The sequence below is a fragment of the Amblyomma americanum genome, chromosome 11, assembly GCF_052857255.1.
Source record: "Amblyomma americanum isolate KBUSLIRL-KWMA chromosome 11, ASM5285725v1, whole genome shotgun sequence".
NCBI classification, from domain to species: Eukaryota; Metazoa; Arthropoda; class Arachnida; order Ixodida; family Ixodidae; genus Amblyomma; species Amblyomma americanum.
Genome location: NC_135507.1, coordinates 15,322,976 through 15,339,926, shown reverse-complemented (window position 1 = coordinate 15,339,926; position 16,951 = coordinate 15,322,976). Strand labels below are relative to the sequence as shown.

General features: G+C 46.3%; 1 protein-coding gene across 1 annotated transcript in view; it reads left to right on the top strand.

Annotated features, from left to right (window-relative positions):
• LOC144110931 (neprilysin-2-like) overlaps window positions 1–16,951 on the top strand; it is a 29,082-nt gene that overhangs the window by 8,231 nt on the left and 3,900 nt on the right. Inside the window, exons 8-19 of the mRNA XM_077643997.1 lie at window positions 3–175; window positions 1,536–1,721; window positions 4,216–4,296; window positions 5,072–5,205; window positions 6,234–6,315; window positions 7,583–7,732; window positions 9,376–9,522; window positions 11,392–11,469; window positions 12,167–12,276; window positions 13,281–13,339; window positions 15,310–15,361; window positions 16,008–16,075. Coding sequence (XP_077500123.1) covers window positions 3–175; window positions 1,536–1,721; window positions 4,216–4,296; window positions 5,072–5,205; window positions 6,234–6,315; window positions 7,583–7,732; window positions 9,376–9,522; window positions 11,392–11,469; window positions 12,167–12,276; window positions 13,281–13,339; window positions 15,310–15,361; window positions 16,008–16,075 — 1,320 coding nt within the window. The remainder of the gene's footprint in view (window positions 1–2; window positions 176–1,535; window positions 1,722–4,215; window positions 4,297–5,071; window positions 5,206–6,233; window positions 6,316–7,582; window positions 7,733–9,375; window positions 9,523–11,391; window positions 11,470–12,166; window positions 12,277–13,280; window positions 13,340–15,309; window positions 15,362–16,007; window positions 16,076–16,951) is intronic.

Here is a 16,951-nt window from a genome sequence, read left to right as displayed (position 1 = left end):
AGAGGATGCGAGCGGAGGTAAGGAGGCGATGCGGGATCTGGAAGGCATCATCTTCGGTCGCAACGCAACGGTGACCCAAGTTCTGGCCCGAACCGTGCTGAAGCTGGGCATCGACACCTTCTTCGCAGTCAGATTTCGCCGCTCGGACCTGTCGTACCCCAGGAACTATCTGGAGGTCGGTTACTCAGATTTCAAGTGCTGTGAAGAGCGTCAGAATGGGCGGGACCAGTTCCCTTTCTTTAGAAGGCAACCGTTCGACTTTTTAAGGCATGTCGAGCATTTTCTGACAAAACTTTTGGATACTGGAATATTATAAGCTACTTCTATGAAAATATTGAAGTTAATGGTTTATTCTTCCGATGCATAGCAAAATATTTCTTTTCCATCGCTCGCACTGATCAGTTAAAATTGCCATGGCAAACAAATGGGGAACGTTTTTGACGGTAGCCAAGACGTTAATAGCAAAAAAGAAAGGACTGCTCAAGAAAGATCTGCGGATTTATTTAATGTTATAGCGAAATCTTACAACATATGAAAAAACTGCGCTCATAAATTCTTTCCCATTGAAAAATGTTTTTGTCAAAGTTGTTGGGTATATCAAGGATTCAAATTCATATTGGCTTCTCGGTTTTTTTTTTGCGCTAGCTTTTAGAATGGTGACGTGATCGCCGATTAAAGCTAATGCTTCTGCTCACAGCGTCAGAAAAGTGCAGAGAAGCTCGGGGATGCTGTCACGGACAAAATTGAAATTGAAATTAGTTTTGGGGGAAAAGAAATGGCGCAGTATCTGTCTCGCATATCGGTGGACACCTGAACCTCGCCGCAGGGGAAGGGGTAAAGGAGCGACTAAGAGAAGAAAGGAAGAAATAGGTGCAGTAGTGGAGGGCTCCGGAATAATTTAGAGTACCTGGACATCTTCAACGTGCACTGACATCGCACAGCACACGGGCGCCTTAGCGTTTCGCCTCCATCGAATGTCACGGACAGAAAGACCATATCTCTTCGTTCTTCCCCGAAACTCTGCCGAGCATAGTTGGATAATGTCAAACAACGCTTCGGGGGCTTTGCCTTCGGTGACTTTTTGTTTTGTTTTTTTTCCTTCAAAGCAAGGTTTTCTCCGTTTCAAATATACGGACACCGTAGATTACGTCTTCATGCGCCCCTCACTGGGCGCTGTGTGCTAGGGAGAACCCTGAAAATCGTCCTGGTTTCAAACAGCGATTGTGTCACAATTTAAAATGCTAGCCCAAAAAGACTTCGCGCGCATTACCTCCCAGTTTGACACATTCGGCCCCTCTAGCTTCACCGATTTCAAAAAGTAAAAAGTTGTGCAGTTGCCTTGTAAGTGCACACTGAGGACAACTCTATCCAATTATTGTTCTCAGTATTAATTACCCCTCTGATTCTTTCCTTGTATGTATCGAAAGTGTTTATATCAGGACGTATGCAGGAAGTCTGTATGTCGGAACTCCCTCACTGCCCTGCTCTGCACTTACCGCGCATTGGAGCCTTTTATTCCTTTTTTTTCCCGGCAGCTGGACTTCCCGAACTTGGTCATCCAGCCGGAGAACTTCCTGACCAAGTCCCTGGTGCTGAAGGAGCCCGATCGGCGACTGCTGGTCCAGGCCAGCCAGGAGATGTTCCGCGCGCTGCAGCTGCCCTCGAGCCAATACCGGGATCGGGCTGACCAACTCGTCTCCATGGTCAAGGCCGTCGCTGGGGTAATTCGCCTGCCATTGCGTACACAACAAGGAGGGGGGCCGTGTTGCTCAGAAATGGCTTCTTTAATGACCACGTATACCGAAAACAATGCGTCTGTGTGTAGATGGGATAATCTACGCACCTCGTAAACTGTGGGATGCTACTGAGATAAACCACGGAGAGAAGGTGATAAGTTCCCAGACCATCCGTGGTACTATGTGGTTTTGGGACACACCGCTCTGACGAGGCCTGTGTTCCATCTTTGGTGCACAACGTGCGTCTTACCTTTCGTGTCATTGCGTTTTGCGTCCAGTCCAGTTAAGGATATCCTAGCTGAAGTCAAGAATAAAAGGAAATTGGAAAGGGCGCCTCAGGGCGGAGAGCAAGTAACTGATTGTGCTTTGGCGTTAACACAATGGATACCAAGAGGGGATAAGCTGTAGTAGGAGGCGGTAGGTATTTAGGTGGACATACGGATAGAAAGTTTGTGGGAATAGGTCGGTCGCTTCTGGCCCAGTGCAGCGCTAAAACGAGATTACAAGTGCATACAGTTTCTCATGAGTCATACATACTTAGAGGGAAAGCTGGCGGCACTGTTCTTTATCCGCCAAAGGCATGCCAGGAAGATGAGGTTCCGTATTTGGCTTGACTAGCGTTGGGCTGAAACCGTGGATTCAGTTGTAACAATACCACTCTTCATAAGACAAACCTCTAAGAAAAGCTGCGAAAGTTTCTGTAACCACATTGCGCCGAACGTTCAGTTGCGTTAAATTTATAATGGAATTAAAAAACGCGCTTTTAAAATCCTTTAATCTGCGCACAGAAGAGATAATCGCGGCGCAGCTACCTATTCTGAGGCATAATCCGTGTTTTTGGGCCGAACAGCCTAGCCAAATATGACACCTCATTTTCCGGCACGACCTAGATGGATGAAGCGCTCTTTAAGCAACTTTCATAGACGGTGGCGGCGCTTTTTTTTCTTCAGATAATTTTGAGAAACTCTGATTAAGCGGGTTGATGACTGGTGATTATTTTTATACTGACGACAATTTCGATGATCTTCATCATGCCCAAGTTTTCCGCGCTCATGTCCTCTTAACGATGGGTCATCTACACCCCGTTGGCATCGAGTGCTATCAAGATGTATCCATAATGAACACCCATGTAATTGTCCAATTGCATTCACTAGGCAACCGGACAGCTGTCCAGCTATTAGCGGGTCGCCAAAACAGTGTGTGGTCAAAAGGTGTTCCACGTCTCAGAAAATTGTACTCGAACTATAAAAAAATAATTTTTTGGGGGTATGTTCTGCCCTACACCTCCAACTTTAACGTGGTTGACCACGATTTCCATTTATTTACATTGGCCCTTACGCCCCCATTGAACACTTCCACAGCTCACTGCATCGAGCCGCGAGGCATATAATTTTGCAACTGCATTAACCGATAGTCATACCTAACACAAGCAAACGCGGCATTTCAAAAGCAGCCCACAGAAATAAGCCCGAAGATTTTTTTAATTTGCCGAAAATTTCTTAGCAAAGATGACCGAACGCAGCTCTTTATAGCTGTGCAACGTTTTTTCTATTCTAAAAAAAAACAAGTCAGACAGCGGGTATTCTTATCAGCACCAAAGGAAGCATTGGAAGAATTACGAGTGAAACGCAAAGCATTTTCACCTCGTTACGTGCGTAGCGAGCGAAGTTTCCGCTCACGAAGCAGCACCTTTGATCATCTTCAGCCATCGTATTCCAGTGCCTCAATCGCTATGGCTAATTCTGATAATCAGAACGCAATTATTTGAAATTCGACCGGCGAAGATGTCTATATTAATACAGAGGCGATATGGGTGAACTCCTGAGTTGCATAATTTCGGCGTGCGTAAAAAAAAAAACAGACTGGCTCTAATCTGTTCGTGGCGAAACTTCACAATTTTAGCATCTATTCCATCAGCATTCATTTAGATCGTCAATAAGCGCGTATTTTTTTCCTTTTTCGACTGACATTGCACTGACGCTGTGGATATACCGCCAACACGAAGGCGTAATGCTGACACCTACAGCACATCGGAACCATTCTCTCGCTTTGCTGCGATGCGCTAACGATCCCGAGCTTGTTTAGACTTGCGCATTGTAGCACTGCAAGGCTCCTTTTGCGAAGACTTCAACTCTTTGAGCGTCGTACATACGTCTCATTTTGCATCGTGCTTATTCAAAAAGTCTTACAGGTACCGACTCCTATCGGTATGTGCGAACTCATCTGCCTTCAGTCGCCGTTTTCTTTTTCCTTTTTTTTAAATTGGCAATGTTTTGTGTTGAACTCACCTGCCTATCAGCTGTCCTTTTCTTTTTTATTTAATTTCCCGGTGTTTTGTATACTGGCGCAAGTGTATGCGGCGATTTAATTTTCTTTTCACCCTTGTTTCTAAAGAAGAATACACAGAAACCAGCCTGAATTTATCTTATTGATAGCACTAAAAACGATGTAACCTGTATAAACTGATTCTGTTGCACAGAGGATTCTATTCTACAAGCCAACGACGATAGAACACCCGGTCACCTACAGGAGGTTGTCCCAGCTACTCGGGAGCAACGTGGTAAGTTATGCTACACCGTGTGCGACAGTTCTGTACGCACCACTCATTTTTTTTTCGTGTTCGTTTCTCCAGGTTCCGCACTGAATTCGATGACTGGGTACTTTTCTTGCGAAATGTCAGGGTAATGTGTTTATTGCTTAAATTGCAGTATCAACTTTGCCAGAGTTGGTAGCTATAATATATCGTCTTTTTTTATCAAGACGATGTCCTGTTTCAGATGTTTATCTACGGTTTATGGTTTATGTGTGTTTAACGCCCCAAAGCGACTCAGGCTATGAGAGACGCCGTAGTGAAGGGCTCCGGAAATTTCGACCACCTGGGGTTCTTTAACATGCACTGACATCGCACAGTACACGGGCCTCTAGAATTTCGCCTCCATCGAGATTCTACCGCCGCGGCCGGGATCGAGCCCGCGTCTATCGGGCCAGCAGCCGAGCGCCATAACCACTCAGCCACCGCGGCGGCTAGATGTTGTTTATCTACATCGTGACCGTTGTGTGCAAGCCATGTGTTAAGACTATTGAGAAAAACAACAGAAGAGAAAGCTCTGCACGTTTACGTCACATAAAATCTTGCCGATTAATCATTAAGTTCTTTTCTACGAGATCACTCTCTCGACACAGGAAATGTTTGCGCAGGGGCTACATGAAAATTCTGAACAAATCACTCCATTACCTTGAAAAGTACTAATCTGGAAGTAAAATTCACATATCCCCAAAACAACAGAATGAAAGCAATGCCAGTTATTAACCTTCCATTTCTTTTTTTGCATCAGCTGAACTGGCTGGACTTCTTCACAGAGGTGACGCAGCACAGTGTTCCCCGCCTCACCTACACCATGGTGAGGCTAGTGAACGGTCCTTACCTGACCACTCTCAACGCGTTCCTGGATGCGCAAGCTTACCCCACGTAAGCCCTGCTTCTATGTCGTCCCTTAGTCTATATGAGGAGTTTATGAGATGTAGCTTTGCGCCTGAGGTTTAGCACATATACATCGACGCTCCTCAGTTATTTTTCCCCGACTTGGAATCAGAATCTGTCACTCGTATGCAGAGCCGCAGAAGTCTCCCTTAGCATCTGCCCTTGCATAGAGGCAGCGACGCCCGTGTCCATCATTTTACTGCAACAGCTGAGTGAGCAACTTCCTCCATCGTAAATCGCGTTGCCTTGGGTTACTGCGAAGGGAGCCTTAGACTAAACCGATGTTTTTTACTGGTATAACTTCAGCGTCGTCTGGCAAAACACTCTCTTAAAAACCAGCGCCGATCACTGCCTTTTTCCTTAACTTGATTTTAGTAGGTCTGTATTCGAGGCAACCAAGGCTTCTTTTGTAAAGGCATCCTGCCTTTCCGTGGCAGTTGATCTTATAGTGTGAAAACAAGGAAAATCGTTTTTCTTTCTGTCCCCTGCTTCTGCAGTGGGGAATCAGCGACGTGATTGTTGGTTTGACCTTATCTAAAGGCCTGTCTAAGGCCTATCTAAGCGTAAGGGACGGAAAGTTACGTGTCCCGTGTCTAGCTTTCACAAGCGGGACTTCCAAAGTGATACACCACGCCTAGGTTATCTGGACGTGCGCTTTTAGTTTGCGCTGTCGCCAGCACGTGGCACATGGTTTTGCACACTCAAAATTCGTAGTCTTACATGCACGATACAGCCACTGGTTTTTCCATGGCCATCAGAATTAGGCAGTGCTGCCGCAAGAACCATTCTACAAGTAAGATCCTGCAACATGCCGGAAGGCAACGCAATAACTATGTACGGGTGGCATCTCAACGCACACTGTACCCCGATCGAGTTAGCGGAGCTCGCTGCTGGCTGCTGACAGGTGGCGCTAACTATCGACACCGATGAAAGCTAGAATTTTTTTTATTACCATTTGCTTAGTATGCCGCCGATACCCCCTTTGCCTTTACTCAACTTGCTTCCGGTTCGCGCAGGGGGAATCGCGACAACTTCCTCGACTACGTGCGCTTGCTAATCTTCCTGAACTTCGCCGTCTCCTTACCAAGCCTTCCCCAGGTGGGTGCCCCGTCACAGTCCTCGGCACATTCGTTGCATACCATCGTACGATAGACGCACTTAGTGCTTTGTATGCGTGTTTTGACACAAGCGCACTGACGGATAGTCTTACCAAATGCTATGGCCCAGACAAGCACACGTACTTATGTTTGTTCTCCTTGTCTTGCGCCACAGCGTAAGGGCCCCGTTCTGCACAAAACCTGGCGTCGGCGTTGTCGTTGGCGTCGGCGTGACGGAAAAATCCGGACTTGGCGAAAAGGCGGCTGTTACAAGAGGCTCCCATAAATGGCGCCAGCCACATCAACAGCGCATTGCCGCCTTCATGGCATTTCGGCGCACGCACGGATTTTCTCCCGGGCGTCTCCTTACGCGTATTCCTTCTCACCCTCGTATAAACACGCAGCAGACCCACCGCTGTATCCCCTAACCCTTAGACTGCGAGCCAGACAGGCTCCCGCTCGACCACGCAGACACGTTCGTACGGCTTCGTTAAAACGGAGCTTTATATGCATGTTGTGCAGTCTTTCCCATAACGATTGTGACTGTGAAGGAGGGAACAGTTGAGTGAGCAAGAAGAACCGCTGTCGCATCAAACCCTTAAAGGCGGAGCCTAATTGTCACCCAATTTTTTTTTATGTGCGTGTGCATAGATTGCCATGACGCACGGCGAACAGGTAACAGATATCCTGTTGTACTGGTGAATTCGAAAGTAAGGGTAACGTATGCCCGAAGCTGCAGAAAGTCAAGGGGGTAAAGAAAACCTTTTGGGCGAGGATATCTCCGGCTGGCGCGGGGCAGGCCTAATTGGATACCATTAGAAGTATATGTCATGCATTGAACGTAATCTGGTTAATAATGATGATGGCTTGGATTTCTTTTTTCGTATACTTATAATTTATAGGTAGGGAAGAAGCCAACTTGGCACTTGATATAGCGAATAAATTTAGGAACTAATATTTTGTGAGTGGGTCTGCAGGTTTTGTGAATCAGCAGCCCAAGAATGGGGCGACCTTTGCGTGAGTGGGTCTGCAGGCTTTGTGAATCAGGAGCCCAAGAAAGGGGTGATCATTGCGGCTTAAGTCGCTCTGCAGATGGCGTAATAGGGGGCTACTGTTTCTTGGCGATGGCTTAAGAATATGCTAAGCGCAGCCGAACTTAACTCTTTATTTTTTGATCACAGCTGCCTCTCCGGGTTATTTCCCCCCAAGTTTTATGCATGGCCAAGACGGATGTATGCTCCTTTTTTTTCTATCACCCTCCTACGCAGCTGAACGAGGTGTACTGGCGCTACGGTCATGACATGCACAAGGCACCCGAGAGGTGGCGCCTCTGCCTGCGCTTTATCGACGAGATCCTACCCAGGGCGCTGTCGTGGTTCTACCACCGCTACCACCTGACCCTGCGCGTCGCCAAGGAGGTGCGCTTACGCGTATTTAAGGGTTTCACGATTGCGAGCATCTTCACCTCCTCCGTATACTGCGCTCCAGGCAGTTAAAATAACCCCTGAAACACAAAACCCTATGAGTTTAGCACATTGCGCTTCAAAACTAAATATTTCAATTTTTTTTTCGGGGTATGCATTTTAGGGCTTCCACACAGGATCCAAATCGACTCATGCGTCCGGACTCTGTGACAACGCTCTTGCGCCCACACAACGCAGAGTTTGCCTGTATAACAATAAATGCCTCATATATGTGTTTAAAAGCATGCACTGTCTTCGACGTAGTTAGCAGTATAGGCTATCCATGTTAATGGCACGGCTTGGGAGCATAGTAAGACGAATAAGAGGGACAAGGAGCAGGCAAAAGAATTACAGCTGGTCGCCTTCAGAGTCGACTTATAGTCAAAATCAAGAAGAAGAAATGTCCTTGGACAGGGCACGCAATGCGAAGGCAAAATAACCGCTTGTCCTTAAGGGTAATGGAGTGGATTCCAAGAGAAGGCAAGCGTACGTAGCAGGGGGCGGCATAAAGTTAGGTGGGCCGATGAGATTAAGAAGTCTGCAGGCATACGGTGGACGCAGCTGGCAAAGGATGGGGTTAATTGGAGAGACATAGGAAAGGCCTTCACCCTGCAGTGGGTGTAGTCAGGCTGATGATGATGATGATGATGCATTCAGAGTACGACGAGTGATCATTACTGGCTGGTTCAGGAAACTATTAGCACAATCATGACTGCAGGCGTGACTTTCACTGAACACACACAAATAGCGGCAGTAGCCTATGAATTATTGGGTGGGTTCTTGGCTAAGAGATGCTCTAAATATCTTTCATCACTGTTTGGCTTAGTGTATTCGGTTCGAATTCGGTGGTTGCCCAATTTGTCTTCTGCCAGAGTGTGGACACCAGAGTAGAGTGATCGTGCCCCTGAGTCAGTAGCTTTGTGCGCATTTGCGAAAACGACGACGACAGCTAGGTTCAGGGTAAATTTTTTTCACTTCGAGTCTTCCCACTCTGGTGCATTCCTACGCTGAGCGGCATGCAGGTAGGAGGACGACACCAAGGACGACAACGCGAAACCTGGAGAACGAGGCTAATACAGCTAGCGCTGTAAGATCAGAACAAGAAATCCTCGATAGAGTCAGGGACCTATATGTGCGAAATATGTGAAATTGCATTTCTGCAGCAGTTGCAGCCAGCGTTCCCGCGTGTGTGTGAAACTTCTTAATGCGGAATCATTATATGGCTCATCTGGAACGAAATCCGGCGTCGGCGTTGACCAGCAGCAGTGGTCTCAAAAATCCCAGATGACGTCACTGTGGTATCAAAGAAAAATAAAATTTCTTCCGACCAAAGGTGCAGGGAATTCAACCCAGGACATTTAGATTTAGAGGTGAGCAAGTCACCCATAGGCCACGAAACTGCGTTGCTTCTCGCTGAACAAAGGTGGACCTAGTGTATGCGTTGCCTTACGACTGTATGCTAATGAGTAGATATGTCATTAGAAATGAAGAGAATAAATAATTAAAAGAAAACAAAAATGAAGAGAGTACTTTCGTATTCAAAACACGTAAGTAGTCTTAAGTGCCATCTGTAAATTTCTTTCACATTCCTTCGCCAGCCATTCACCGTCTTGCTCACGCCCCTCACGCAGGGCACTGTCCAGGAACACTTGGAAACCGTCGAGGCCCTGAAGGATGTGTTTGGTATCTTCCTGGGCAACGCTGACTGGCTGCCCTACAACATGCGTATCGACGGCTCTACAAAGGTAAATAATTATGAGGAAAGGCGCACTGCGGAGGTCCAGTGGTTGTTAGCGCGCTCGGTTGTTAATACCGAAGACGTAGATACAGTACAGGCTGCGGCGGCCGCGTCTCGATACAGGCGAAAGGCAAAAGGCGCCCGTGTGCTGTGCGATGTGAGTGCACTTTAACAAAAGCCTGAGGTATATCCTTTTAAACGAACACTCGCCAAAGTCATAAAGGAAAAAAAATAACCGTAAGAGAATTGACGTTTCGGCACCACTACGGGTGCCTTGTTCACAATAGGATGAAAAACGAGACGGGCTGCTGCTTATGTAGGGAAAACGTTGCGTATCGTGCGGATGTATATCTCGGGTAGATTGCCCTGCGTCCTGTTAATCGCTTGGCTTGTCATTTGTATGTGAAGGGATTCCTTGAGCAGACGAGTAGATAATGATTTTTCTTTCTCAAGTATGCGCGTGGAATCCCAGTCAATCAAGTTGCCCGTGTTTTGCTGGTGTTCGGCGAGAGCGTTAGAAGTCACTGTTTGTTTCTGACGTCACGCTGGTGTTCATCTACTCGTCTGCTCAAGGAATCCCTTCACATACAAATGACAAGCCAAGCGATTAACAGGACGCAGGGCAATCTACCCGAGATATACATCCGCACGATACGCAACGTTTTCCCTACATAAGCAGCAGCCCGTCTCGTTTTTCATCCCATTGTGAACAAGGCACCCGTAGTGGTGCCGAAACGTCAATTCTCTTACGGTTATTTTTTTTTTCCTTTATGACTTTGGCGAGTGTTCGTTTAAAAGGATATGCTGAGTTTCCCTCGCCAGACGGGTTTCCGTCGAACCCTCAACTAAAAAGCCTGAGGTGGTCGAAATTACTCCGGAGCCTTCCACTCGGCATTTGTTTTAGTGCCAAAGCGCTACTTGAATAGGTCTAATCGGCTCACCGAATCTGTGTGAAGCCTGACCTTGAAGGTGGTGACCCTGGCGAAACCTAGCACAGCAACACCCGGTGCAGAAATAAAAAAAAAATAATACCGCGACTGGGTTTCGAACCCGCGGCAGCGCGAACAGATCAGTTTCTCTGGCCTCTGCATGACGGCACTATGCTATCGCCGGCAGAAGATCGCGCCTTGGGTTAAACTGGAACACACGCTCGCGCTGTGCAAAAGTCCGACACACGACATACCTCCTTCCGCACTGTTCAGTCAAAATGGAAGACAAGCCTGTCGATCCTTATGTACTGTTTTCATGGAGTACAAACCTTCCATTTCTTTCGTTCTTTAAACTGTTGTTTATCTTGGCTACTTGATGCTTCCAAAGCGGTGTCCTGCTCGAGGAACTAGTATGCATGAACATTCAGGCATTCAAGGCAGAAGTATTTCTAGAGTTGCGCCTGTTTTATATGTTCCATTGCATTCGACTCCTCTTGTTTCTCTAAGTTTTTCGTAACTGAAAACACTGTACCCAAACGTATCAACTTGTGCTTGACGTTCGAGTTACGTATTTCTTAGTGTTGTTTTTATTATTCTAATCTTGTTGAGCCTGTCATATCTGACTGGAGCAGCCTATTCAAGGCAATTGTGTCCGTCACCAATAATGCATTCATATAAATCTAGCACTGAATTACTTAATCCTCCCAAACGTATACTTCAGGGTTTACATACCAATTACGGCCTCCTAGGCCTAGGAATATGGCCTCTAAAATCAAATACCATTGTGCTACACATCATTATTCCCGAAAAACCGTCGCTTTCTTGTGTACTACCCGGCTACTTGCAAATTTGTGCACATGCTTTTATACGCTATCAGGCGCTCATTTAATCACGATCGATTGCTGGGTTATCGACATAATATGCTTTTACTTCTGCGTTCTCGACAGCTGGAGAAGATGCGAGTGGTCATGTTCTTCACGCCGAACATCGTGCAAGGTGACGCCATATCGATACCTCCCCCTTCGGTGAGTCTATGCGATGAATTTTTGAGCCCAATTCAGTGTGCCAACATGTGCCTGCAAATAATCGGCAGCACCAGAAACCGTTGTAGAGGGCAGGTGTTAACATTTCTGCGGCTGTAGCCAGAGCAATGCTGCTACATTAAACTTCTCTGCCACTTGTCCAAAAAATGAACTGGCAAAGGAGTATCAGTTGGCTTCTAAGTGCAACAAGCTGGTTGCAAGATAAAAGGGTAGCTATTGCAGAAATACAAAAGGTTTTGGTTAACTATACCTGCACTAGCAGAGAAGCCGTCGGACCGTTTAGTGATCCTCTAGCAGCGGCCAATGAACCGCTTATAAAAGCCGTTGATGCAGGTCAGGTACTAAGGTCGGTGGGATTGACGTACAATGCTATTCCACGAAACTACGCTGCTACTTGTCTTACCCCAACAAACTTACAAAGGGACATCAGTCTTCACGCAGCAGCTACAAACTGGGCTAATGCTAGAAGGCAATCGCTGCAGAAAGTTGCAACTGTCTGCACTAGCGAAGGGGTCCTAGTATTGTGGAGCTGTAATAGCGGCCTAAGAATTCTGGAGGTAGCACTTCACAAAAAAAAAAACTATCTCATGCTGTGTGTAGGTCACTGTAGTGCTACGTTTATATATTTTTTTCTCTCTAGTGCGGTGTGTGTAAGCGCATTCCCCTATTTCAAACACAGATCGACGTCGATGGTAACAACATCGCGAAGGCAGCGGTGGAAGCTCGCAAGGTTGAAGTCAGCGACTACTACAACTACAGCATCTTCCTAGAGAAGGGAGAGCAGTTCGGGTAGGTGAAGTCTTTCGTATGCGTTTGAAGATGCTAGGTTTTATGAAGACCAGGGGAACCGCAAGAGCCTTCGAAAAGTCGAGAATTTCGTAATATCGAAAAATGGAAGGTCATGCAGGCTAGATGTAAAATTGATCGCATTTCAGAGATTGCTGATATTCTTCCTTGAAAGATGCTCGTTAGCCATGTCATCAATAACATGTATATTCCAAGGACATAGAGCATTCAGTATCTCAGCTCACGGCAGCCAGTAAGCAGCCTTTGTGCCTGCACTGCCATCCACTTATAGAGGGAAGGAACAACGGATCGCGCGGACACTGCCAGTGCAGCGCAATGGAGTTTCGAAGGCGCAACGCGAGGCAGTGTAACGCAGTAGATAGCGCGTGTGTCGTATGTTGCGACCCTTGGCCGTGCAGAGCATATGTTCCACCAGAGGAAACTGCGCCAAAGTTCAATGTTTACGCCTTTGTTTTGGCCTTCTGCGGGCCTTGAACCGATTCGTACCCCCCCCCCCCCCCCCCCCCCATGCTCAGCAGCACTGAAAGTGGCATGGCGTGCTCGATTCTTACGTTTGATTACGTTTTCTGAGGATCATTAGTTCCTGTTTTCATACACGAACAGTTAGTAATAGCTCTCTGAGAAAACACTTCTAATAGTTGTTCGACAATCAACCGTCTTTCACCTACAGCACACGCAACGTGCCCCGATGACGGAAGGGGACCACGAAAATTCACATCTGCTGTTGAGTTTTCAACGGCCCCAGTGCACTTGCCTATGAAAATTCAGCAGCTCTATGGCAGTAGTCCACAATATGAGAAAGTTTTCCCATTTTCTTCACCACCCGATACCGCGCTGTGCCCCTTTGCTGGTAGCACAGCTGTAAACGTCGCATAGCTTGTTGAAAATCAGTAAGCATCGTTCTCATGCTTCATTCTCATTGGTCAGGAGAGGATCACATGGTCCTGAAGTTGTGATTGATGCGTGACGATTCTCCTCAATCGCAGGCCCCCGTATAAAGTGTTGGACATGAACTGTCACTACAACTACGGCACCAACACCCTATGTAAGTAAAGCAGGGTGCCGCTGCATACATTGTATTCATTCCTGTTTCTGATTACGCCGCGTCGTTTATACTTCCTAAAAGAAAAAGCAGGGATGATTAAGAAACCTATTAGCTGGGCTTTGTAACTACACATGCTCAGAAGCCCAGAATACTGATATGACTTGTAAATGAACACTTGCGTTCCTTTTGAGAGGCGTTCCCTCCTGTATTTGAAACGAGTTCACATAGACACGTAATGAACTCTAAATAATATCTCAGTCGGGTGGCACTCTGTATTGCACAAAGAGCTATGAGCAAGAAAAAAACATTGGTCGCGCACTTCTACAAGTCGGCAATGCTTGCACAGAGGTCACTACAGCAATCTACCACCCTCGACTACATTATCGAGGAGTTAATGACTACGCAAATAATGTGAAGGTCTCGTTTCAGCCATAGCTCATATTTTGAATGAGACACTCACAAAACTGATCCTCCCAAAACATAAGCGGTGTTTACATGAACATGACAGGATTGGTTGAGTCGAGTTGTCGGTTATAAAATTGGTTAGTGGGTTCATGTAAAAACTCCGCCGAGTAAGGTGGGGGTCGACTTGACTCGACCCCTCAACTCCGCGTCAAAGAGTGGGTTGACTCGCAGCCCCCTCCGCAAATGACGCTTAATCTTCCCTGACTCTTGGGGAACGCATTTTCTTCACAGGAGAACAGAAGCGGGAGCCGGCTTACTACTCTTGTGATCGCGCTTCAGATGGCGCCCCACGAGAGTTGACTTGCTCATATAGAGTTCATGTGAACAGACAGTCATCGAGTTTGGCTGACCTTGCTCAGCTCAATCCTTTGACTCGAGTCGCCACTGTCCGGTTTATGTAAGCGAGGCTATAGAGATTGTGATACGGAGGTGAACATCAAGGGAATACCTACTGGTACCTTGGCACACGCACCGCTCAGTTACATTGTACTGAATAGAAGCGGTGCGGATCACAGAACAATACATATGAAGCACATCGTAGTTCAAGTAAAAGAAGGAAAAGAAGTTATAGCAATACTCCTCGAGTGCGGAACAGACAACAGCTGTACAGAAAGTGCAAGTGAGAACCATGTCTGATAAAATCCGGCGAGATGTCGAGGACACCAGGAAGCTATAGGGCAAGAAGTGTTGACCTGGGAACACGTTATTCCTATGTGGGACCGCACAGTAGAATTTAACCGAAAGCACTTCGACCTGCATTGGACAGTGAGGACGATGTTTAGGGGATTGTGAAATTGTTTACTGTACAAAGAATAATTTGAGATGGCTGATGGGGTATAATCTTATAGGTACTACGCGAAAACAAAGGTACAAATAGCAAGGGATACGAAGTACTGCTACAATAAAACTTGTCAGGCTGGTTGGTTCATTATTATGCTCCATTTATGCTGCGCGAAAAAGACGGAATGAAATGTTTGTTTTTTATGTTTAGAGCATGAGGATCTTACTTGTTTGTTTTCGTAGAAGAGTGATTTGTTCCAGCGAAATTTTCTTTCAGTTGTCGTGCGGGTCGCCTCCGTAAAAAACGTCAATGCAACTCTTTTTTGTGATTCTATTTTATCTTTCTTTGCACGCTTGTCTCCTATGAGCACTTATCCTATGCTGCAATGTGTCGGTTATAATGTCGGAGTGATTTCGAGAGCAATGAAATTCGCCTTAATATCTTTAATTAAATAAATCTGGAAATCGGAGCTTCCGCATTGTATGTGTTTCCTTACTTTTTCCTCGTGTTTTTCACGCGGTATACACAAAGCATAGTACTGCCACGTGTTCAGAATGCTTATCGAGGAAAAATGAGCTTGGTTATACAAAAACGTGCACTTTATTATGCAGTGATTTAACCCTATTGTATAGAAGTTAAACCCAATATCGTCTCACTCTTTATCTAAATCGCATAATCTATACAATTAAATAATGGCTTACTATCGCTGAATTTTTTTTTTCAGACGTGCCGCACGTGTTGTTCCATGGCCACCTCTTCAGTGAGGGAGAAAGAAAGTGAGTGTTGTTAATCTCGCTAGCTCTTTCCTTCCTTCCCTAAATCGTGTAGCAACTTAGAATAAATTATTGCATGTCAGCATGGACACCTTCCCCTGAGTTCATTGGACGTCAGCGGTTAGGTTTTCCCAGACATTCCAAGGTAGACGCGTTTGCCTGCAGTAAAAATTACTGAACTTTGTAGGAAAATGACAAGGCGCTATGCTCTCCTCTTTTCAGCGAATCACACCAGGTTTGTCCTCGTCCATGCTCAAGTTAACGCTCTATTTAAGGTAGCCTCAGGATCTACATAGGCTATATACCTAGCTCGTTAGAATTCGCTAGGTTCGCTGTGAATAATGGACTACAACTTCTGACGGCTTATGAAGGCAAAATAAGCCTTCGAAAACTTCGAAAACTATGATGTAAAAATTTGTATCTCAGACTTTGCACGCGTATCTTCACAGCCAATTTTTTCTTTCCTTTTTTCAAGTAGTTATTTAGGAGTTTTTGCCAAATGTATACAATATACTACGTGAAAATTCAATAAACTTTGCAAATGCAGCAAAGCGTCTCTTGGCGCTGTCGTCTTTTAGCTTGTCACTAACTTAACTAGTTCACTTCTTTCCTTGCCTTCTTCATTCGCATACTCTTTCGTTGTTCGCAGCCTGGTGTACCTGCCCAAGCTGTTGCACATCATCGGCCTCGGGATGGGCAAGGCTCTGGATCCGCACGGTAGGTGCGATCGCATCATCATCATGCAAAGCTGATTGCTGTGTGCTGAAAGTTCCTGAGAATCCAGCTTGAAAGTTAGGTGGGAGAATGAGATTAAAAAAAAAAAAAACTCGCAGGGGAACGGTTACAACTGTGTAACGCGATGTTCAGCGATAGCTGTTTAGGCGTTTAGTTTTGGGGATATATTCCTGACGCACTGGTGTCGGGGTCAAGCTCCCGAAAGAATGTATAAGCGCACCCTGGGTATTGCTGTCAGAAAAAGAAAAACGCTACCTCGACCTGCGAATGTTGACACGCGTGTGCTTTATTCTATTTTTTTTATATTTGTGTTTCCGTTGCATGACTTGTGCGCATTGCTTTCAAATTCTTGCCGCCAGTTGGGAACTTATTCCGGCTGGCAGCTAGTAAAGATATCAGTTGTGAGTCAGCGCTGTGTTGTGTCCCTGCCTGTGTCCTCCTCCTACGTCCCGTTCATTGCGCTGTGGTCATGTAATATCGAAACGAACTCGCCCAACAACTTACCTTGCCGATGCACTCCTGCACTTGCAGGCGGCTGTTCGAAGCAGGGCCGCCCGTAGGCTTATGCGACCTAGGTTTACAGTGACATAAGGTCAGGTGGCATTTAAGGTCACGTGACATAATGTCACGTGACTGTGACATTAACGCACCCACCTGTTACGCCGACGGCGACGAGAAAGCCAGGGACGGTCACCTAACAGCTATCGCTGTAAAAGTTTGCCGGGGTACGGGGGCTGCAGCTGTCACAGGACAGGCTCAGTTGGAGATATATGGGAAATACCGTTCCCCTGCCGTGGGCGTAGTCAGGCTGATGATGATACTTATAGTTAAAGGGGCACTGAAACAAGTTCATACAAC